Below are 24,366 nucleotides of genomic sequence, written 5' to 3' on the forward strand. Positions count from 1 at the left end.
TGCTCAGCGAGGCAATACTGTGTAAGGCCTGGCTTGGAAGTTTTCAGAGATAATGCAGAGCTGACTGTCCTTCCCAGTGCCATCTGAAGGGTCCTATCCTGCAAAGCATGATGGGAACATAAAACCACACTTTGGTACATTCACATTATTTCAAGGAAGAGAAATGCGTAAAATAACTACTGCTACTATGCATAATATAACCTGCAGCTACAATTTTCTTGGTCCAAAGAAGTCTGTAATTGCATTTTTTTTACTTTATGTATCAGAAATCACTAATTGCAGCTGTTGTGAATAGGCTCAAGTAAATTAGTGTGAGCATATTCGGGAGTTTTCAAAGTCATCATTCAATATGCTACTAATTAACCACCACCATCTTGAGCTGAGGTGTTGTGGTGTCCCAATTTCCACGAGGAACTCTGGTCTGAAGTGCTGGGTTCGAGGCCTCTGCATGCGGTACCCTATGAGCACGTAAAACTAGAATAAGCACAAAGGGAATAAAAAGGCTCCAGGGCAGGGCAGAGCTGCTGGTGAGGCTTCCCAGGGGGATAAGACTCTGACAGACTACACAATTGACACAGAAAAAGAGAGAAAGAAAGTGAGAGTGAGAGAGAGAGAGACAAGAGACAGAGACAGAGGGAGAGCTGCCCGTGTGGACCATAGCACTCAGGCACACGGCCTGCCAAGCTGAGGTGTTGGGCGCAGCCGTTTCACACTAGGAACTCTGGTCTGAAGAGTGGGGTGCACTTCAAGTGAAACTAGACAAGCACAAAGGAAAAGAAAAAAAGATATACAGGTATTCCACCAGACACGGCCCTGCCCACCAGAAGGACAAGATCCAGCCCCACCACCAGACCACAGGCACCAGTCCCCTCCACCAGGAAGCCTACACAAGCCACTGAACCAACCTCACCCACTGGGGGCAGACACCACAAATAACGGGAACCAGGAACCAGCAGCCTGCGAAAAGGAGACCCCAAACACAGTAAGTTAAACAAAATGAGAAGACAGAGAAATATGCAGCAGATGAAGGAGCAAGGTAAAAACCCACCAGACCAAAGAAATGAAGAGGAAATTGGCAGTCTGCCTGAAAAAGAATTCAGAGTAATGATAGTAAAGATGTTCCAAAATCTTGGAAATAGAATGGAGAAAATACAGGAAACATTTAACAAGGACCTAGAAGAACTAAAGAGCAAACAAACAATGATGAACAACACAATAAATGAAATTAAAAATACTCTAGAAGGAATCAATAGCAGAATAACTGAGGCAGAAGAACAGATAAGTCACCTGGAAGATAAAATAGTGGAAATAACTACTGCAGAGCAGAATAAAGAAAAAAGAATGAAAAGAATTGAGGACAGTCTCAGAGACCTCTGGGACAACATTAAACGCACCAACATTCAAATTACAGGGGTCCCAGAAGAAGAAGAGAAAAAGAAAGGGTTTGAGAAAATATTTGAAGACATTATAGTCACAAACTTCCCTAACATGGGAGAGGAAATAGTCAATCAAGTGCAGGAAGCGCAGAGAGTCCCATACAGGATAAATCCAAGGAGAAACACGCCAAGACACATATTAATCAAACTATCAAAAATTAAATACAAAGAAAACATATTAAAAGCAGCAAGGGAAAAACAACAAATAACACACAAGGGAATCCCCATAAGGTTAACAGCTGATCTTTCAGCAGAAACTCTGCAAGCCAGAAGGGAGTGGCAGGACATATTTAAAGTGATGAAAGGGAAAAACCTACAACCAAGATTGATCTACTCAAAAAGGATCTCATTTAGATTCAACGGAGAAATTAAAACCTTTAGGGACAAGCAAAAGTTAAGAGAATTCAGCACCACCAAACCAGCTTTACAACAAATGCTAAAGGAACTTCTCTAGGGAGGAAACACAAGAGAAGGAAAAGATCTACAATAACAAACCCAAAACAATTAAGAAAATGGTAATAAGAACATACAAATTGATAATTACCTTAAATGTAAATGGATTGGGGCTCGAGGAGAAGGTGCCGGAAGAGTAAGACATGGAGATCACCTTCCTCCCCACAGATACATCAGAAATACATCTACATGTGGAACAACTCCTACAGAACACCTACTGAATGCTGGCAGAAGACTTCAGACCTCCCAAAAGGCAAGAAACTCCCCACGTACCTGGGTAGGGCAAAAGAAACAAGAAAAAACAGAGACAAAAGAATAGGGACGGGACCTGCACCAGTGGGAGGGAGCTGTGAAGGAGGAAAGGTTTCCACACACTAGGAAGCCCCTTCACAGGAGGAGACGGCGGGTGGCAGAGGGGGGAGCTTCAGAGCCACGGAGGAGAGCGCAGCAACAGGGGTGCGGAGGGCAAAGCGGAGAGATACCCACACAGAGGATTGGTGCCGACCAGCACTCACCAGCCCCAGAGGCTTGTCTGCTCACCTGCCGGGGTGGGCGGGGACTGGGAGCTGAGGCTCGGGCTTCTGTTGGATCCCAGGGAGAGGACTGGGGTTGGCTGCGTAAACACAGCCTGAAGGGGCTAGTGCGCCACGGCTAGCCAGGAGGGAGTCTGGGAAAAAGTGTGGAGCTGCCAAAGAAGCAAGAGACTTTTTCTTCCCTCTTTGTTTCCTGGTGCGCAAGGAGAGGGGATTAAGAGCGCTGCTTAAAGGAGGTCCAGAGACGGGCACGAGCCGCGGCTATCAGAGCAGACCCCAGAGATGGGCATGAGACGCTAAGGCTGCTGCTGCCGCCACCAAGAAGCCTGTGTGCGAGCACAGGTCACTCTCCACACCACCCCTCCCAGGAGCCTGTGCAGCCCGCCACTGCCAGGGTCCCGTGATCCAGGGACAACTTCCCCGGGAGAACACACGGCGTGCCTCAGGCTGGTGCAATGTCACGCCAGCCTCTGCCGCTGCAGGCTCACCCTGCATCCGTACCCCTCCCTCCCCCCGGCCTGAGTGAGCCAGAGCCCCCGAAGCAGCTGCTCCTTTAACCCCGTCCTATCTGAGCGAAGAACAGGCGCCCTCAGGTGACCTACACGCAGAGACAGGGCCAAATCCAAAGCTGAAACCTGGGAGCTGTGCCAACAAAGAAGGGAAAGGGAAATCTCTCCCAGCAGCCTCAGGAGCAGTGGATTAAATCTCCACAATCAACTTGATGTACCCTGCATCTGTGGAACACCTGAATAGACAACGAATCATCCCAAATTGAGGAGGTGGACTTTGGGAGCAAGATATATTATTTTTTCCCCTTTTTCTCTTTTTGTGAGTTTGTATGTGTATGCTTCTGTGTGAGATTTTGTCTGTATAGCTTTGCTTTCACCATTTGTCCTAGGATTCTGTCCATCCATTCTTTTTTCTTTTTCTTTTTTACTTAAAAATTTTTTTCATAATAATTATTATTTATTTTTTATTTTAATAACTTTATTTTATTTTATCTTACATTATTTTATTTTATTTTATCCTCTTTCTTTCCTTCTTTCTTTCTATTTTTTCTAACTTTTATTCTGAGCCGTGTGGATGAAAGGCTCTTGGTGCTCCAGCCAGGAGTCAGTGCTGTGCCCCTGAGGTGGGAGAGCCAACTTCAGGACACTGGTCCACAAGAGAACTCCCAGCTCCACGTAATATCAAATGGTGAAAATCTCCCAGAGATCTCCATCTCAACACCAAGACCCAGCTTCATTCAACAACCAGCAAGCTACAGTGCTGGACACCCTATGCCAAACAACTAGCAAGACAGGAACACAACCCCATCCATTAGCACAGAGGCTGCCTAAAATCATAATAAGGCCACAGACACCCCAAAACACACCACCAGATGTGGACCTGCCCACCAGAAAGACAAGATCCAGCCTCATCCACCAGAACACAGGCACTAGTCCCCTCCACCAGGAAGCCTACACAACCCACTGAAGCAACCTTAGCCACTGGGGACAGACACCAAAAACAACGGGAACTACGAACCTGCAGCCTGTGTAAAGGAGACCCCCAAACACAGTAAGATAAGCAAAATGAGAAGACAGAAAAACACACAGCAGATGAAGGAGCAAGGTAAAAACCCACCAGACCTAACAAATGAAGAGGAAATAGGCAGTCTACCTGAAAAAGAGTTCAGAATAATGATAGTAAAGATGATCCAAAGTCTTGGAAATAGAATAGAGAAAATGCAAGAAACATTTAACAAGGACCTAGAAGAACTAAAGAGCAAACAAACAATGATGAACAACACAATAAATGAAATTAAAAATACTCTAGAAGGGATCAATAGCAGAATAACTGAGGCAGAAGAACAGATATGTGACCTGGAAGATAAAATAGTGGAAATAACTACTGCAGAGCAGAATAAAGAAAAAAGAATGAAAAGAATTGAGGACAGTCTCAGAGACTGCTGGGACAACATTAAACGCACCAACATTCGAATTAAAGGGGTCCCAGAAGAAGAAGAGAAAAAGAAAGGGACTGAGAAAATATTTGAAGAGATTATAGTTGAAAACTTCCCTAATATGGGAAAGGAAATAGTTAATCAAGTCCAGGAAGCACAGAGAGTCCCATACACGATAAATCCAAGGAGAAACATGCCAAGACACATATTAATCAAACTATCAAAAATTAAATACAAAGAAAACATATTAAAAGCAGCAAGGGAAAAACAACAAATAACACACAAGGGAATCCCCATAAGGTTAATAGCTGATCTTTCAGCAGAAACTCTGCAAGCCAGAAGGGAGTGGCAGGACATATTTAAAGTGATGAAGGAGAAAAACCTACAACCAAGATTACTCTACCCAGCAAGGATTTCATTCAGATTTGATGGAGAAATTAAAACCTTTACACACAAGCAAAAGCTGAGAGAGTTCAGCACCACCAAACCAGCTTTATAACAAATGTTAAAGGAACTTCTTTAGGCAGGAAACACAAGAGAAGGAAAAGATCTACAATAACAAACCCAAAACAGTTCAGAAAATGGGAATAGGAACATACATATCGATAATTACCTTAAATATAAATGGATTAAATGCTCCCACCAAAAGACACAGAGTGGCTGAATGGATACAAAAACAAGACCCGTATATATGCTGTCTACAGGAGACCCACTCCAGACCTAGGGACACATACAGACTGAAAGTGAGGGGATGGAAAAAGATATTCCATGCAAATGGAAATCAAAAGAAAGCTGGAGTAGCCATTCTCATATCAGACAAAATAGACTTTAAAATAAAGACTATTACAAGAGACAAAGAAGGACACTACATAATGATCAAGCAATTGATCCAAGAAGAAGATATAAAAATTGTAAATATTTATGCACCCAACATAGGAGCACCGCAATACATAAGGCAAATACTAACAGCCATAAAATGGGAAATCGACAGTAACACAATCATAGTAGGGGACTTTAACACCCCACTTTCACCAATGGACAGATCATCGAAAATGAAAATAAGTAAGGAAACACAACCTTTAAATGATACATTAAACAAGATGGACTTAATTGATATTTATAGGACATTCCATCCAAAAACAACAGAATACACATTTTTCTCAAGTGCTCATGGAATATTCTCCGGGATAGATCATATCTTGGGTCACAAATCAAGCCTTGGTAAATTTAAGAAAATTGAAATAATATCAAGTATCTTGTCTGACCACAATGCTATGAGACTAGATATCAATTACAGGAAAAGATCTGTAAAAAATACAAACACAGGGAGGCTAAACAATACACTACTTAATAACCAAGAGATCACTGAAGAAATCAAAGAGGAAATCAAAAAATACCGAGAAACAAATGATAATGAAAACACGACGACCCAAAACCTATGAGATGCAGCAAAAGCAGTTCTAAGAGGGAAGTTTATAGCAATAGAATCCTACCTTAAGAAACAGGAAACATCTCAAATAAACAACCTAACCTTGCACCTAAAGCAATTAGTGAAAGAAGAACAAAAAAACCCCAAAGTTAGCAGAAGGAAAGAAATCATAAAGATAAGATCAGAAATAAATGAAAAAGAAATGAAGGAAAAGATAGCAAAGATCAATAAAACTAAAAGCTGGTTCTTTGAGAAGATAAACAAAGTTGATAAACCATTAGCCAGACTCATCAAGAACAAAAGGGAGAAGACTCAAGTCAATAGAATTAGAAATGAAAAAGGAGAAGTAACAACTGACACTGCAGAAATACAAAGGATCATGAGAGATTACTACAAGCAACTCTATGCCAATAAAATGGACAACCTGGAAGAAATGGACAAATTCTTAGTAATGCACAACCTGCCAAGACTGAACCAGGAAGAAATAGAAAATATGAACAGACCAATCACAAGCACTGAAATTGAAACTGTGATTAAAAATCTTCCAACAAACAAAAGCCCAGGACCAGATGGCTTCACAGGTGAATTCTATCAAACACTTAGAGAAGAGCTAACACCTATCCTTCTCAAACTCTTCCAAAATATAGCAGAGGGAGGAACACTCCCAAACTCATTCTATGAGGCCACCATCACCCTAATACCAAAACCAGACAAAGATGTCACAAAGAAAGAAAACTACAGGGCAATATCACTGATGAACATAGATGCAAAAATCCTCAACAAAATACTAGCAAACAGAATCCAACAGCACATTGAAAGGATCATACACCATGATCAAGTGGGGTTTATTCCAGGAATGCAAGGATTCTTCAATATATGCAAATAAATCAACGTGATACACCATATTAACAAATTGAAGGAGAAAAACCATATGATCATCTCAATAGATGCAGAGAAAGCTTTCGACAAAATTCAACACCCATTTATGATAAAAACCCTGCAGAAAGTAGGCATAGAAGGAACTTTCCTCAACATAATAAAGGCCATATATGACAAACCCACAGCCAACATCATTCTCAATGGTGAAAAACTGAAACCATTTCCACTCAGATCAGGAACAAGACAAGGTTGCCCATTCTCACCACTGTCATTCAACATAGTTTTGGAAGCTTTAGCCACAGCAATCCGAGAAGAAAAAGAAATAAAAGGAATCCAAATCGGAAAAGAAGAAGTTAAGCTGTCACTGTTTGCAGATGATGTGATACTATACACAGAGAATCCTAAAGATGCTACCAGAAACTAGTAGAGCTAATCAATGAACTTGGTAAAGTAGCAGGATACAAAGTTAACACACAGAAATCTCTGACATTCCTATACATTAATGATGAAAAATCTGAAAGTGAAATTAAGAAACACTCCCATTTACCATTGCCACAAAAAGAATAAAATATCTAGGAATAAACCTACCTAAGGATACAAAAGACCTGTATGCAGAAAATTATAAGACACTAATGAAAGAAATTAAAGATGATACAAATAGATGGAGAGATATACCATGTTCTTGGATTGGAAGAATCAATATTGTGAAAATGACTATATTGCCAAAAGCCATCTACAGATTCAATGCAATCCCTATCAAACTACCACTGGCATTTTTCACAGAACTAGAACAAAAATTTTCACAATTTGTATGGAGACACAAAAGACCCCGAATAGCCAAAGCAATCTTGAGAAAGAAAAACTGAGCTGGAGGAATCAGGCTCCCTGACTTCAGACTATACTACAAAGCTACAGTAATCAAGACAGTATGGTACTGGCACAGAAATATAGATCAATGGAACAGGATAGAAAGCCCAGAGATAAACCCATGCACATATGGTCACCTTATCTTGGATAAAGGAGGCAAGAATATACAGTGGAGAAAAGACAGCCTCTTCAATAAGTGGTGCTGGGAAAACTGGACAGCTACATGTAAAAGTATGAAATTAGAACACTCCCTAACACCATACACAAAAATAAACTCACAATGGATTAAAGACCTAAATGTAAGGTCAGACACTATCAAACTCTTAGAGGAAAACATAGGCAGAACACTCTATGACATAAATCACAGCAAGATCCTTTTTGACCCACCTCCTAGAGAAGTGGAAATAAAAACAAAAATAAACAAATAGGACCTAATGAAACTTAAAAGCTTTTGCACCGCAAAGGAAACCAGAAAGAAGACCAAAAGACAACCCTCAGAATGGGAGAAAATATTTGCAAATGAAGCAACTGACAGAGGATTAATCTCCAAGATTTACAAGGAGCTCATGCAGCTCAATCACAAAAAAACAAACAACCCAATCCAAAAATGGGCAGAAGACCTAAATAGACATTTCTCCAAAGAAGATATACAGATTGCCAACAAACACATGAAAGAATGCTCAACATCATTAACCATTAGAGAAATGCAAATGAAAACTACAATGAGATATCATGTCACACTGGTCAGAATGGCCATCATCAAAAAATCTAGAAACAATAAATGCTGGAGAGGGTGTGGAGAAAAGGGAACCCTCTTGCACTGTTGGTGGGAATGTAAATTGATACAGCTATTATGGAGAACAGTATGGAGGTTCCTTCAAAAACTACAAATAGAATTACCATATGACCCAGCAATCCCACTACTGGGCATATACCCTGAGAAAACCATAATTCAAAAGGAGTCATGTACCAAAATGTTCATTGCAGCCCTATTTACAATAGCCAGGACATGGAAGCAACCTAAGTGTCCATCGACAGATGAATGGATAAAGAAGATGTGGCACATATATACAATGGAATATTACTCAGCCATAAAAAGAAACAAAATTTAGTTATTTGTAGTGAGGTGGATGGACCTAGAGTCTGTCAGACAGAGTGAAGTAAGTCAGAAAGAGAAAAACAAATACCGTATGCTAACACATATATATGGAATCTAAGAAAAAAAAAAATGGTCATGAAGAACCTAAGGGCAAGACGGGAATAAAGACACAGACCTACTAGAGAATGGACTTGAGAATATGGGGAGGGGGAAGGGTAAGCTGTGACAAAGTGAGAGAGTTGCATGGACATATATACACTACCAAACGTAAAATAGATAGCTAGTGGGAAGCAGCCACATAGCACAGGGAGATCAGCTCGGTGGTTTGTGCCCACCTAGAGGGGTGGGATAGGGAGGGTGGGAGGGAGGGGGACGCAAGAGGGAAGAGATATGGGAACATATGTATATGTATAACTGATTCACTTTGTTATAAAGCAGAAACTAACACACCATTGTAAAGCAATTATACTCCAATAAAGGTGTTTAAAAAAATGTAAATGGATTAAATGTCATGGATTAAACACTCCATGACATAAATCACAGCAAGATCCTTTTTCACCCACCTTCTAGGGAAATGGAAATAAAAGCAAAAGTAAACAAATGGGACCTAATGAAACTTAAAAGCTTTTGAACAGCAAAGGAAACCATAAACCAGACAAAAAGACAACCCTCAGAAAGGGAGAAAATATTTGCAAATGAAGCAACTGACAAAGGGTTAATCTCCAAAATATACAAGCAGCTCATTCAGCTCAATATCAAAAAAATAAACAACCCAATCCAAAAATGGGCAGAAGACCTAAATAGAGATTTGTCCAAAGAACATATACAGATTGCCAACAAACACATGAAAGGATGCTCAACATCACTAATCATTAGAGAAATGCAAATCAAAACCACAATGAGGTATCACCTCATACCGGTAAGAATGGCCATCATCAAAACACCTACAAGCAATGAATGCTGGAGAGGGTGTGGAGAGAAGGGAACCCTCTTGCACTGTTGGTGGGAATGTAAGTTGATAGAGCCGCTATGCAGAAGAGTATGGAGGTTCCTTAAAAAACTAAAAATAGAACTACCATATGACCCAGCAATCCCACTACTGGGTACATACCCTGAGAAAACCATAATTCAAAAAGAGACAGGTACCACAATGTTCATTGCAGCAGTATTTACAATAGCCAGGACATGGAAGCAACCTAAGTGTCCATCGACAGATGAATGGATAAAGAAGATGTGGCACATATATACAATGGGATATTACTCAGCCATAAAAAGAAATGAAATTGAGTTATTTGTAGTGAGGTGGATGGACCTAGAGTCTGTCATACAGAGTGAAGTAAGTCGGAAAGAGAAAAACAAATACCGTATGCTAACACATATATATGGAATCTAAAAAAAGTGGTTCTGATGAACCTAGGGGCAGGACAGGAATAAAGACGCAGACATAGAGAATGGACTTGAGGACACGGGGAGGGGGAAGGGTAAGCTGGGAAGAAGTGAGAGAGTGGCATGGACATATATACACTACCAAATGTAAAATAGATAGCTAGTGGGAAGCAGCCGCATAGCACAGGGAGATCAGTTCGGTGCTTTGTGTCCACCTAGAGGGGTGGGATAGGGAGGGTGGGAGAGAGACGCAAGAGGGAGGGGATATGGGGATATGTATGTATATGTATATGTATAGCTGATTCACTTTGTTATACAGCAGAAACTAACACAATATTGTAAAGCAATTATACTCCATAAAGATGTTAAAAAAAAAAGATGCTACTAATTAGAAACATAAGTTTTGGAACTCATTTTTTTATATCCTCTTTGAAGTAGAAACAAAAGCATGCCTATACATAAGCGTATTCGTAACTGAATTAAAAATAATGTTATTTTTTAAATTATTAATAATACTAATAACATTTGAGATTCAAAACTTCTAATCTGACTCTAACAAGAATAGCTATTGCCTAGTTTCTGAGCAGTTCTTGAGTTTTCATGAAATTGTACTTTGAGACTTATTTAAAAGCCTCCATATGAATTATCAGGCTTTAGCGTGTGATACCTTTTTGCTGAGTCAGTTCACATATAAGTATTACTGGAAAGACTTTCTTGTTGGAATCCAGGTATTCTCCTGAAAGGCATAAATGCAGCAATGCAATGAGATTTTGTCAGAACTTGAAAACGTTTACCATATTTTTTTGTTAAGTGTTTGTTGAATTGGTTAGGATATTTAGAAGCCAGACATGTTGTCTATATAACATCATTTACCTCCCCTGGGTTTCATCTGCATTCAAATGGACATTTGGTTGAGAGAAAAATCTCATTTTAACTTTTCAGATTTAAAAAAAGTGAACTATGTAGATTTTACCTGCTTTTGGAAGTAAATATATCTTTTCATACATCTTCAGGGGAGTGGACAGATACATACCTCAAAGGACATTCTTTTTTTTTTTTTTTTAAACAACCCAAATGTCTTTTTTTTTTTTTTTTTTTAATTTATTTTTGGCTGTGTTGGGTCTTCGTTTCTGTGCGAGGGCTGTCTCTAGTTGTGGCAAGCAGGGGCCACTCTTCATCGCGGTGCATGGGCCTCTCACTATTGCGGCCTCTCTTGTTGCGGAGCACAGGCTCCAGACGCGTAGGCTCAGTAGTTGTGGCTCACAGACCCAGTTGCTCCACAGCATGTGGGATCTTCCCACACCAGGGCTCGAACCCGTGTCCCCTGAATTAGCAGGCAGAGTCTCAACCACTGCGCCACCAGGGAAGCCCTCAAAGGACATTCTTTTAATAAATACTTCAGAATTTTTTCACATAAAATGACATTTTTGGAGGAGGAATCATGTTTTCTTCCTCACATCCCATATGTAACCATAGTTACTAAAAAATTGTTTTGTTGCTATGAAAATATAAACATATGTATTTCGTTTACTCTTCAAACATTCATCACTTGGTATAAAAATTTGGGAAAGTTTATAAAACTTTGTTACAATCTTTATAAACACAATGGAAAGGAGGAATTTTTTTAGGAAAAGAAATATTACTTACTTTATGCTACTGAAATATCCATGGATTACTTGATTTGAGAGCAGAGTCCTTGCAGTAGCTATAAGTTTCTCAGAGTCCTTGTAATTGATTTATATTTCCAGGTTTCCTGGGGTCATTCCATTGTAGGGATATATAACAGACAAGGCAGAGCTGATGACATTTCAGCCTGGGGGTAGTCAGACAAATAGACTGTCACACATATGGTACATCCCCATGGATGGAAAGTCCAGAGTGAAAGCACAGAAGGAATCATGTGGCACCCTGCGCATTGTTTAAAAAAAATTCAAGCAAGTAAATTTTAAAGATCTAATTGGCTTTATTGAATGATTCATGAATCAGCAGCATCTATCTAGCAAGTAGAGAGGAGTTCCAAAGGACTGCAAAAAGGGAAAGGTTTTTAAAGGCAGAACAAGGAAGTCATAAAGAAAAGATTATTTCAGACCTAGGTATCCTACCTATGGGGGACAGAAGGGGTCTAAGTGGCAGATTACCTCATCTTCCTTTTGGGGATGGTGAGGGCCCACGTGACAGATTACATTCTTGGTGCTGACCAGAAAATTCCTGACTGACCAATTAAGACTACATTTCTGGGGAGGTTGAAGCTTCAGTTAGGTTAGGTATTAAGCCCCGGTTTCGTGGTGTGGCCTAGCACAAGTGACTCCATTTTGGGCCTATGGCTTTTCTTTTTAACAATTCCCCCCTTTGGATCAGACTTTCAGCTTAACTGAGAGAAGTGATCAAACTTTAAGGCATTAGCATCACTCCCAGCTACCTCTCCGAAGTTCTCATGGTTTTTATCATCCCTTTGGTGGTATCCATAGGTTATGATGTTTTTTCTACCCCTGTGATATTCACAGATTATAGCTTCAGGTTCACAATCTTTAAATTTGTTATTCTCTTCGTTCCTTTCCTGATGTTCCAGTCTTAGGGAGATCATTTGCTTTGTGGTTAGTGGCTGTGAACATGTATTTAAAGCTTTTGCAAGAACACGATGCACCAGGGAGATTATTATAATTATTATAAGCAGGATAATTCCCAATGTTTGGAGTGCACTTCTGAGCCATGGTGCCCAAGACCGAAATCAATCGAAATCAAGTAAGTCAAGGAAAGACCCCATTGAAGGAGTCACCTTTTTAAAGCCAAGTGGCTTGCTCAGTGATCTTATGTAATTGTTTCAACTTCCCCAGAAGTGTTCATCCAAGTGCAGCAGGGGGTGTTGGCTGCAACACACACTCTTGCTCAGCTCAAACATAAACAAGGGCTATCCTATTATCAAGAATAACTTTGGCCACAGAGTCTAAGGATCTTTGTTGGGCAGCTCTTATCTTAGCAACAGAATCTGGAATATCTTCAAAAGTTAAAGAGAGGTTCCTCATTAACATTTACTCCTAATCAGGAATGTAGGGATCTGTCAAAGAGAGTTAATTTGGAATCATGAATGCCTCCTGGTATTAAGGGTCTGTGGACCATGTAGGCAGTTGCATTCTGGTTATTCTTGTCTTGTATACCTTTCTTTGCATAGAACCTGGACACAAAGTTCCCCAAATGTGGGGTATTAATAAGAGACAGGGAAACATACCAGGGGTCTCTAGCCTCATGGACAGATCCGAGTTTTTGATGACAAATCCAGCAGTCTGAAAGGTTACTTCTCTTAGCAATAGCCTGGGAGATATGAATGGCGGTGTTATCTTTCCAGGCCAACACTGGAGTAAAGGAAAGAAGGAGAAGAGAGGGTTTCACGTTTAGTTAAAGCATGAAGTCATGATCTGGTGTCTTGGGAAGAAGCAGTCTACCTTGATGTCAGCTACTTCTCTTCCTAGTCAGTTTAATTTGGAGGTCTCCAGCATTTGGATGGGACCAGATGTCAGCTGGCGTCTTCGTTAACTGTGAAATATGTACCCAAGGCTTGAATTGTTGAAGTTTAGCTGTCATCTGAATAGTAAAGGGGACTTGGTATAGTCCCTTCCAAGAATATTCAAAGGCAGGCTTTGTTCTTACCAATTCACTTTTATGATCTTAAAGTTATCAGAAGCCTGCACTTGTCAAAAAGTTATTTTCTTGAATTTTTCTGAAGATGAAATACTTTTGCCGGAAGACTTTTGCAAAGTGTCAGAGTAAAACAATAGCTCTCTGCAAATGACAGAAGACTTAAAAAATGTCCATTATTAAAGACCTGATGGAATTAACAATGATATTTAGTTATTTCTGTGACACAACATTTTTAGATAATAACTGGAATTAGGACATATCAGATTTCCAGGAATTTCACACAATTTATGAAATACTTATAACATATACCTGTATAAACACAACATAAAGAAGGCTTTGTGTTACTTCTTACATGCTTCCCATGTAATTTAACATACCAAATAAGCATAATTAATACCAAATAAGCATCTCCCTTTTTATAAGGAGAGAGAACAAATCTTTTGAAATGTTCCAGGGGCCCTCTGGAAAATTTCCATGTTAGTTTAAGGTCAAAAAGACTTCATTTAGAATTTGATTTTGGGGAGGTTTGTCAAAAATATCAAAAGATTTTATAACACTTGATCAAATAGGGTCATAGGTCATTGTGAAACAATACTTAGTTACCTATTTAATCAAAATAACAAAGATTTCCTAGGTAGACATTGAAGGTTACATAGTTCTGAGCAAAACTTAGCTCTTTTAATATCTACAGGACTAGGTTTATTTAAGTAATCAATGACCTGATAAAGACAGCACAGAACATAGGTGATTATTTTGACAAGACATAATATCTTTGTTTTTTCTAGGCAGATTACTTAAAGATAAACCTTTCGTAATCTCCTATTTTCAAGAACAGACTTATAGAAAACAAAAAATGTTGACCTTCTAACAGAGAAAAAACCAAATTCCAATTTTGCACCAGCCAACTTTTGATATTCAAACTTATTTACTTAACTAAATTCATTCTACTTATCTAGTCCTGACCACATGTAAAATTCCTTTTCCTTATTATTTCTAGTAGGCTTAACTAACTGCACATATAAGAATATTTAACTCTTAGTAACATTTAATTTCTAGTGAAAACTAAGAAGTAAGCATTATAAACTGTCTTCTATGTCAGCATTCTGTTGACTGGCAGACTTATAAATACTTTTTATAATTTCTGGAAATATGCTTCTCACAATGGCACAAAACATGTTTGCTAATAGACCCAAATACCTTTAATTCCTTTGTGAAAGGAAGCAAAGAGTGGATAAACCTATGCCCAGTAATAAATGTTTCAATATTTTATCCTATTTGGAAATGGTCTGGATATTCAATGACTATGCATCATTTAATTCAACTTAGCAAAACTTTAAGGTTTCAGGATACCAGAAAGATTTGGGGTAAGTACTGAAAAAGTTCATCTAGAAACTTTTCTCTCACTTACACCCATTTAATTTACTTGTTTTCAATAATTATGTTTAGACCACCTACAAAAACCTCATGAGACATTAGACAAAGTCTGTTAATGTTCTAGGTTATTTTTCTGGCTGACAAATTTTGCAAGAGATAACATGAACTTATTTGACTAATAAGCCCAGGTAGAATAAAAAGTTTTATGTCTGCATTATATTCAATGTTACTAACTCTAAAGGCATATCTATTTTCATTAAACCATCAAACTTAAACTAGCCTTTATTTACCAAACATTATCGCAGATCATGTGAACTTGAAAAGCATTTGGGTTAGTTTGAATCCTAAATTTGTAAAAGACTTGCTTGTTTAAGCCAGTTAAATAGAGCTCTTTTACAAATTAACTTTAGCAATACCATTCGAAGGTAGAAAAATGCCACACACCTACAACACATGTATAGACATACATGAGCATACAGACAGACATAAACAGAGATCTTACAGTTTTCATTTAAAAATTTTCCTTGAACTAGATTTTTGGGCAAGAGTGCTGCTTTAGCAATTTGTATTTTTTTTAAAGTCCCCCTCCCCACCTCCTTTTTTTTTTCCTGCAGTTCTCGGGAGCTATACTTCTAGCTTTGCAAAGACTTTTAAGATAAGGACAGTTGTTCTCAATTCCTTAAAGAACTGGGTTGGAACCTGGATGCTAATGGACTGACATACCCCTCTACCTATGTTTGAATGTTTCTCTCTGGTTACATTTAGCTTAGAGAAGATGGCCAAAAAAATTTTTTTTTAATCTGTCAGGCTCTGAATATCAGCTTCCAATTTGGCCAAACCTCCGGTTATAAAGTTATTAAATCCTTTCAAATATCTTGTCAGTTTTCAGCCAGGACAAACAATGGATATTTCTGGTAATATTGAACAAACTCTTGGACTCAAGAGGTGTCCCCCAAAAGGGTGCAAAAGATATTATATTCACAAGATCTAGAGTCATCCAAAGGCAAGCAAAAGAAAGAACTGACAACTTGCATGTCCCAGGCAGGCAGAAAGCCAAGCCAGGTACTTAGGGCATCAAGCAAAACAAGCAAGAAGGCAATGGCTATCCCTGGGAGAGAAAGGATCAATAACCAATGGATCTGTATTTGGAAAGGAAGGGACAAGTTGAAATTTTATTTTCCTCTTTCACCTGGGCACTATAGACAGGTTCGGTAGAACTGGGTTTGGTAAGAATTCTTACCTTTCCCTGGCTTCTGCCATTTTTCCCTGGATCCCCTCTGCAGGCTCCTGTTTTTTATTCATTTTAAGTTTAGCTTTCCTTGGCAGTTTAAGGGCATAGTGTAGCAGTTTACCAGAAAATCCCTCAAAGTCTCATCAACTCTGAGAGGGGTCCATATGGGGGCCCTCCTTCAAAGATAGACATGGGGGAGTCTGTAAGGCCATTAACATGGTGGGCTTTTGCTTACGGTCTCCTGGTCTCTTTAGAGTGGAAAAGACAATTCAGACAGGATTACTAGAATGAATACTTAAGTAAAGGAGGAAAGAGGGGAGCAGTAGCAGTTATGTCAGTCTTATAGTCTTTTGTTTTAGGTACCTCTTATATCTTTAATTTTTTCTTAGCTCTTTGCAACAGAACTTTCAATGGAGCTATTTTGGAATTTTGAAGCCTTTTGGAGGCTTTTGCGTACCAATTAAAATATGTATCCCTTGCTTTTAAGTTCACTTCTTAAATGATTTTATCTAATTGGAATGTTCCTCATAATGGCCATTGTAATTTCCCTGAGGGCTGGCAGCAGTTTGGTAGGACCCTAGCTTTATATGGGGTTCAACTCACATTTCTGTCCAGCCATATTTTGCCACAAATGGAGTGCCACCCACACTTCTGTCTGGTCATATTTTGGGGATCCCCAACATGATAGTTACCAGGCAAAACTCTCAGGACACAGTAAGATTTTGACATTTTTGTAGATATCTATAGCTTCTGCGATTATAGTTCTTAGACATAAAATAGGCAGTTGTGCCAGAAGGTGGTGCACCTGACTCTTTAGAAGTTAAAGATCCCATCTCTTTTAGCTAGCCTTTATCTACACAAAGCAGGACAAACAAGTATGTGTACCTTAACACTGCAGAATTAAGTACAGTAAATACCAAATATTGCAGCCTGGCCAAGTAAAAGGCCCTGGTACACTACCAACAATTCCCAACTTGGAACCTGAGACTGAGGTGAAGAACTGAACCAGCAGACCTCAAAAAATGGGGTCTGTGGACTGATTCCAAACAAATGGGGAACTGTAGCCAGCAGTTCCCAACATGGAATCTAGGGACAGAACCATAAGCTGGGGTTTCCAATCAAATAGGAAATTGTGGTTGGGACTACCAGAAGTACCCAACGTGGAACTAGTGATTCCAAACAAATTGGGAACCAACTGAAAACCCAGTTAGATCTGGAGTTCAACACAAAAAGAGCGGAGCTCAAACCGAGAGGAACTTACCAACAGCCCCCAGAAATGGAGAGAAAGACAGTGAACTCAGATAGGAGTTTGCAGGTATTATGCCTGTGTTTCTTTTTGTCCCAAAATGCCATCAGAAGTTCACTTTGGATCACACTGCTGCCACCAAATCTGTGAAGAAACCAAAATTCATCTGAGTAAATGTTAAAGCTCTAATTAGCTTTATTGAATGATTCATGAATTAGGCAGCATCGTTCTAGTGAGTAGAGGGGAGCTCCAAAGGGCTACCGAAAGGGAAAGATTTTTAAAGTCAGGACAAGGAAGTCATAAAGAAAAAAGATTATTTCAGGCTTAGACAACCTCCCTATGGGGGACAGAAAAGGTCTATGTGGCAGATTACTTCATCTTCCTTTGGGGAATGAACGTATTACCTCATTGGTATTGACTAGAAAATTCTTGACTGCCTGGTTAAGACTAAATTTCAATTAGATTAGGTATTAAGCCCCAATTTGGTGGTGTGGCTTAGCATAAGTGACTCCATTTTGGGCCTGTGGTTTTCTTTTTAACAGCACAGAGTCAGACACTTCATGTAGACAGGAGAAGCAAATGTGCCTGTTGGTCATGAGGAGGCAGTGACACCAGATACAGGGGACATATACTCTTACAAGTTTAAGGTATGAGTGGGCTACTCAGGACTTTGTGCCCAGGACACTTGGGTTTGACATACATAGATGAAATTTTATCGGGGGTGAGGCGGGTAGACAATAAAAAAGTAATCTGGTAGTCATTGTGTATCATGCTCTTCTACATAGGATCTGAACCTAGAATGACTGTGAAGAATTTACTTAACCTTGTTATTTTCAGTTTCATCATCTCTGAAATGGGGAGAAAATTATTCATTTATTCAGTCATTTGTTCATGCCCTCATTTAGGCACCCATTATTTATAAAACACCTACTGTGTACCAAGCACTCTCATTTTCAGAATGGTAGTAAAGATTAAAAGAGACAATAAATATAAGGTCCAATATCTGGCATAAAATGGATGCTTAATAATACACAATAGCTCTTAATGTTTCGCTGTGCCTCCAAGGATTCCAGTGCAGTTTGTTTAATTAATGTGCATATGCAACCAACCTGTACCATACCCACCACCCACTAGAGTTTTGAGCAAGATTGGCTTCCCACTAACCTCAGCAAAAATTCCTCACAAATCACGGATTACAGAACTTTCATCTGAGTGAAAGTTTAGACTAAAATGTTAAAAAGAGCCTATTTGTAAAAGACATTTTTTCTTTAAAAAAAAAAAAAGACATTTTTTAATTGAAAGTGGGCCACTCAGCTTCCAATGAAATCTTCTCTTAAGTGTGTACTTCTCTGACTGAGGTGTTCTCTGAAAGGAATATACGATTTAGATTTACTTTCATTGACTTAGAATTCTTAAAGCCAGCCCAGAGGTTAATGATGAAGGAAGTCACGATGAACAAGCAGCGGTTTGTATGATCTCCGAAGCTTCAGTTAGACACTTGACGGTTCCTGTTTCCTAGGGAAGAAATCACTGTGACAATGCTCTTTCTCATTATAAATCTTCTCTCAGCATACACATTTTTAATGCTAACTAAGATGCTAATTGGTGAAAATATAACTCTAGTTATGATTTGGAGTCTGTTCATCTTGCTACTTCATAAGCCAGCCTCTTTGTTTAGCAGACGATAAGGTGGTGGGGGGTGGTTTGCTGCTGAGAAAATGGGCTGCTGGTGATACTGTGCTCCAAAGACGCAGGCATCCGTGACGTTTGGTTGTAAATAAGGCTAAGAAATTCAAAATAGAGGCTAACCTAGTTTTCCTCCTCCTTTTGCAAATCTCTGCTCGGTCTGCCGCCACCGTCGTCTGCAGAACGGCTACACGCCTTTGCACCAGGCCGCCCAGCAGGGCCACACGCACATCATCAACGTCCTGCTGCCGCACGGGGCCAAGCCCAACGCCACCACCGCGGTAAGGCGGCGCCGGCTGCCCCTCTCCGCGCAGCTCCTTCCTTGCCCCCGTCCCCATCCTCTCCAGGGGGGCCGCTTGGCTGAGCTGAGTCCCCTCCTTAAATGAGCCTCCGCGCTCGGGAAAGCCTGGGATTTCCAGAAATCAGCCTGGGATTTCCAGAAATCAGCCTGGGATTTCGCTGAGAGCGCTCGTCCCGGGAGGGAGCGCCGCGGCCTGACGCAGTCTTCCCTCCGGGAGGGGGCCCTGCGCTCGGGCTGCCGGAACGAGCTCGGCTTCCAGCTGGCTCTCGGCTGGGCGCGGAGTCCGCCCCTCCCGCCCGGCCTTCTTAAGGGAGCACAGTTTCCGAGGCTGCTGGCTCAGACTAAGCTGTTTGGGATGTGGAGCCACTGAAATGTAAACTAAGCGGTGCAATTTAGCAAACCGGCATCCCCAGTGGCCGCTGGAGCCTGCGTTGCTTGCTTGTGTCCTTTTGCTGCACGGTGAGCTTCTGCACAGCTGCAGCTAAATAGGTTACTGGGTTCCCCGTGGTAACATCTTACCTGCAACAGATGGTCTGACCTCTGTTGAGGAGTGAGTGTACTTGGTACTCGAATAGTTTTCTTCGGAGGCCTCATCCTCAGTTCAAGAGTTACTTTCCTAAGCATAGTACAGGATTCGGAGAGAGGTTTGACAACTTTAGGGTTAAAGCCGTCAAGCGCTTCTTATTAGAAAGAGCAAGCAGCTGCAGCTTGTTGTGTTACCATGGTGACCTGGGCTATAGTCTAAAGAAGTTACAAAGAAGATTCAGATGTAATGGTAAAAACTAGTGATTTTCCTAAGCTGTGCCTGTTTTCGAAGGAAATGCTGGCTCATGTGGAGCCGCGGGTGAGCTCATTGGCTCACAGCATCGCCGTCCTCCTTCCCGGCTCTCACTCTCTCTCTTTCACTCTCTCTTCAGAATGGCAACACTGCCTTGGCGATTGCTAAGCGTCTGGGCTACATCTCCGTGGTGGACACCCTGAAGGTTGTAACCGAGGAGGTCACCACCACCACCACGGTAAGTGAAAGGAACGCATCGGCTTCGGCTCTCTTGTCGTGGCTTTTAAGCCACAGACATTTTCACTTACAAAATGTCTTGAGCTTTTGATTTTGAACTTCTTTTATTGTAGAGCATACATTGAAGTATGCAGATGTAAAGGCATTTACACAATACAGGGATTTCAGCTTCCTTTAGTCAACATAAATCCATATAAAATGCGTGAATGTAATTTTATAATACTTAGTTCCTTTTTCTGTGACTGACTTCTTTTTTTCTGGCTCCTGTGCCCTGTTGCTGTAGTTGGGTGTGACACCTACCGCTGGCAAAGTGGTAGGACACTTCCACAGCAAACTTTTTATCTTAGCCCGGAGGTCACGCCAGACTCTGGGAAGACCCTGATCTCTCCCTACTATGCTCACGACTGGGTCAGATGCATTCCCAGTGAGAACAATTCATCCTGCTTTTCTTCCTATTTCTGATTATTTTTTTATTCAAAAAGAAAATCGAATGTGCTTAAGAGAGACACTGTGTCTGTATCTTGACAGAATATGTATTTAACATTTTTTATTTTTGCTGTTTGGAATATGACTGCTGATTCTTTAGGAAAGAGCAGTGATCGTCCCTGGCCTTTGCCAGAGAAACCCTGGAAGAGTGAGGAGCGTGATATTAATGAGTCCTAATGCTCTTGTGCTGTTCAGCTGGAGCAAAGCTTAAAAGGAGGCCTCCTGAGAGGAAACTCACAGCTGAAAGTGCTCTTCTCTTTGCATATATTTATTAACTTTTCTCCTTAAGTATCAACTCTAAGAACAACAGTTCTTTAATTTCTCTTCATAAAGTAGAAAAGTAGAGCGACAGCAGAACATTTAGATGTTCCTGAGAGACAATAAGATCATGAATCAACAAATAAAAAATTCTGAATGAGGTTCTAGTAAACGCTCCAAGCTAGGAATGATGCATATAGAGTTTTGGAACACTTGGTTCTTTTGATAGAGGTAAGGAAAAAGAAAGGCATTTTGTTCTTCAGGCTGACAGCAAGTCCCTGTTGACAGATATTGAGGTAGTTGGTTTGATGTGAAGTTTTAAATAGAGTGGAGTATGATTTATTAATGAACTACAAGACAGAGACTGAAATTAGATGAGAGAATGGCACTGCTTGTTTTCTCAAGCAAAATCTTTGGCCGGTGTACCACAGTATTTTAAAAGATTTAAAGTATAGCATCAGTAAATTATATAGGAGAAAAACAAGTCTTGTCATCACCTAGCACTATACTTCTGAGTCACTAAATATGGCTGAATCGTAATGGCTTTTTCTTACTATATGATTTGTTATACCAGGAAAATCTTCATATTGGGGACCTGTACATATATCTTTATTTGGCATCTTTGAAACAATGTGCACATCACAGATAAGTGAAGGTTTTGGTGGCAAGATTGGGTAAACACTTTTGTTCATAGAAGTCATGTTTTCTCTCAACTTGACCTCTTGCATGTTCTGGGAATTATGCATGTACATTTTTATCAGATGACCACTAGATGGCAAACTTGCATCTTTTAGCTATCTTGACCTGCTTTTCTTCCATTCATTTCATTAATTCATTCCTTTAGTGTTTATTGGATATAAAATATGTGCTGGGTTCTGTGCTCAGTGCTGAAGTGTCATCAACGGTGAAAACATTACTCCTCCCTACCAGCAACTTACAGTGTAGTGGGAGTGAAGAATGAGACTTAAGTTTTGTAAGAAAATACCAATAAATTCTTGTTTAATATCAATAAAACTATAGAATGTACATGTCTAATTTCAAAGAGATCTCAGGCTCATAAGTATTGCTTAGAGTGAATGACTTTAACTATACAGGTCTATATTTAAAAAGAGGAGCAATTAACTTTTTAAATACTACTGCTAAAGTTCTCAGATACCTTGTCAGAAATCAGACATATGGTCATATCTCCACACATGTAGCTCTAGGGGGATGTGAAAACTCCTCATAAAACTCTCTGTGAACTTTTTTTCTCTTCTGGTAACTATTAATCTCTATGCTGCCTAGCTAATCATTGTTCCAACAAAAACCACCATACTTAGAAATCAAGTTTCTAGGTGAAAAGCCAACAAACAAATATAAAACATAACAACATGTCTGCTTTCAGTTGGGAAAATAAGAAATCATTGCCTACATTAACTAAACAAGTACCCCCTTTATCTAAATGGGTAGTTTTATTGGTTACATGTTTTAATGCTGCCCTATCTTTACTTTCTTCTTCTCTTAGAATTGGATTCTTGGAACTGAGTTTTATTGTTTTGTGAAATGGAATTTGGGGTTAAGGATTGAAAATATGAACTTATTCCTTCTGTGATGCGAGTCTTCTTACTTTATACTTCTTCTCTTTCAGAAGAGGTTTTCATTCATTCTTTTCCCACATAACGATAATATTAATGATATTAAAAACTATAACTAAAATTTAGTAATTACAAATATGCCAGACACTGAGGGTAGATCTAGGATTCAAATTTAGGTTGTCAGATTCCAAAATCCATATTCTTAACCACTCTGATGTAACTGATCTTGGCTTTGCTAAAGGTAGCTTACCAGGAATTTTCAACTTTTAAAAACTCACTTAAATAGCGCCCTTTATTGATTTTCATGTATCATATTCAATATCATTTTCTAAAATCTACAGATTCACTAAAAATAATTTGGAACTACTCACTGGTGGTAGGCAAATAGCACGAGGCAATAATTATGTAAAATTAATCAAATTAAATTTAATGTTACTACCATTTGAATGTAATAGTTGAACTACAGCCATACATCTAACATGCGAATTTCACATCATTGGCTTCATACGAAGTGCCGTTTGAGCAGCAATGTGAGTTCTCTGCCATCAGAGAAAGTTTCCTTTCCTATTCCTCCTTCCAGAATTCTTCACCCCAAAGTATGAATAAAGTCATTGTGTGGAGAGAAGAGTAAAGCAGCAGTTTGTAAAGGAAAAGTCATTGCTTCAGAAATTTGTGAGACATTTTTGGAATCATGGTTTGTTTCCTTAACCTTTGCTTTTCTAACTTTACTTCATAAGACCTAGCAGAGGATATGAGACAGTTGAGCATTCTCTGGGGATTACAATCATTGTCTGTTTGCCGGAATGGACATCAGAGTGGGAGGGACACATTTCTGGCAGCAGAAGCCAACAAGCTCAGTCTCCTAATGCAGTTTGGAAGAACTGTGAGATATGACTCATCCCTCTACTTACTGATCAGCTATCATCAATTATTTGCATAGTTTTAAAGTGATCGTTGCATATAATCACTGATATGTAGAGCATAAATTACTGAATAAGCTACTAAAATAAAAATGATATAGTTATATTACCATTTAAACTTTGGTTCTAAATCTTATCTGATGCCACAAGTCAGTTAAAATGGGAATCATAAAAGTGGCAGTGCAATAAATACATGTAAAGTCATTTGACACTTTTTAAGTGGAGTCAAGAACTTTTCTTTGAATACAGGTCCATTGACTAGAAGGCTAAGTTGTCATTCTTGAACAAAGAACGTCTATAATACATACTGTATTGTGTGTGTATGTGTCTATCCTATAATATCTATATCTATATAAAATTTATCCTGTGTATTATCTTAAAGAGACACTATTCTGAGTGCAGAACCTTTTTAAACTTTTGACATTTTTTCCCCAACGTGCTATAATTGTCTCAACCACACCTGAGTAGCAGTTATTTTTGGAGACTCACCTTTGTTGAGACTTTCCAAACCATTTACCTTAGTTTTTATAGAAAAATATTACTTATGTAGTATTTAACTTATATATAAAAATTATGTTAACATGTACAATTGGTATAAAGGGGTTTGGGAGC

The 24,366-nt window shown here is 39.5% G+C and overlaps 1 protein-coding gene across 13 annotated transcripts in view; it reads left to right on the top strand.

Moving 5' to 3' along the window:
* Positions 1 to 24,366, top strand: part of ANK2 (ankyrin 2) — a 250,765-nt gene that overhangs the window by 135,543 nt on the left and 90,856 nt on the right. For all 13 annotated transcript variants that reach the window (XM_057546234.1, XM_057546235.1, XM_057546236.1 and 10 more), the window contains 2 exons: positions 19,383 to 19,481; positions 20,419 to 20,517. In XM_057546234.1, coding sequence (XP_057402217.1) covers positions 19,383 to 19,481; positions 20,419 to 20,517 — 198 coding nt within the window. The remainder of the gene's footprint in view (positions 1 to 19,382; positions 19,482 to 20,418; positions 20,518 to 24,366) is intronic.

This window comes from Balaenoptera acutorostrata, chromosome 5 (assembly GCF_949987535.1).
Source record: "Balaenoptera acutorostrata chromosome 5, mBalAcu1.1, whole genome shotgun sequence".
Taxonomy (NCBI): Eukaryota; Metazoa; Chordata; class Mammalia; order Artiodactyla; family Balaenopteridae; genus Balaenoptera; species Balaenoptera acutorostrata.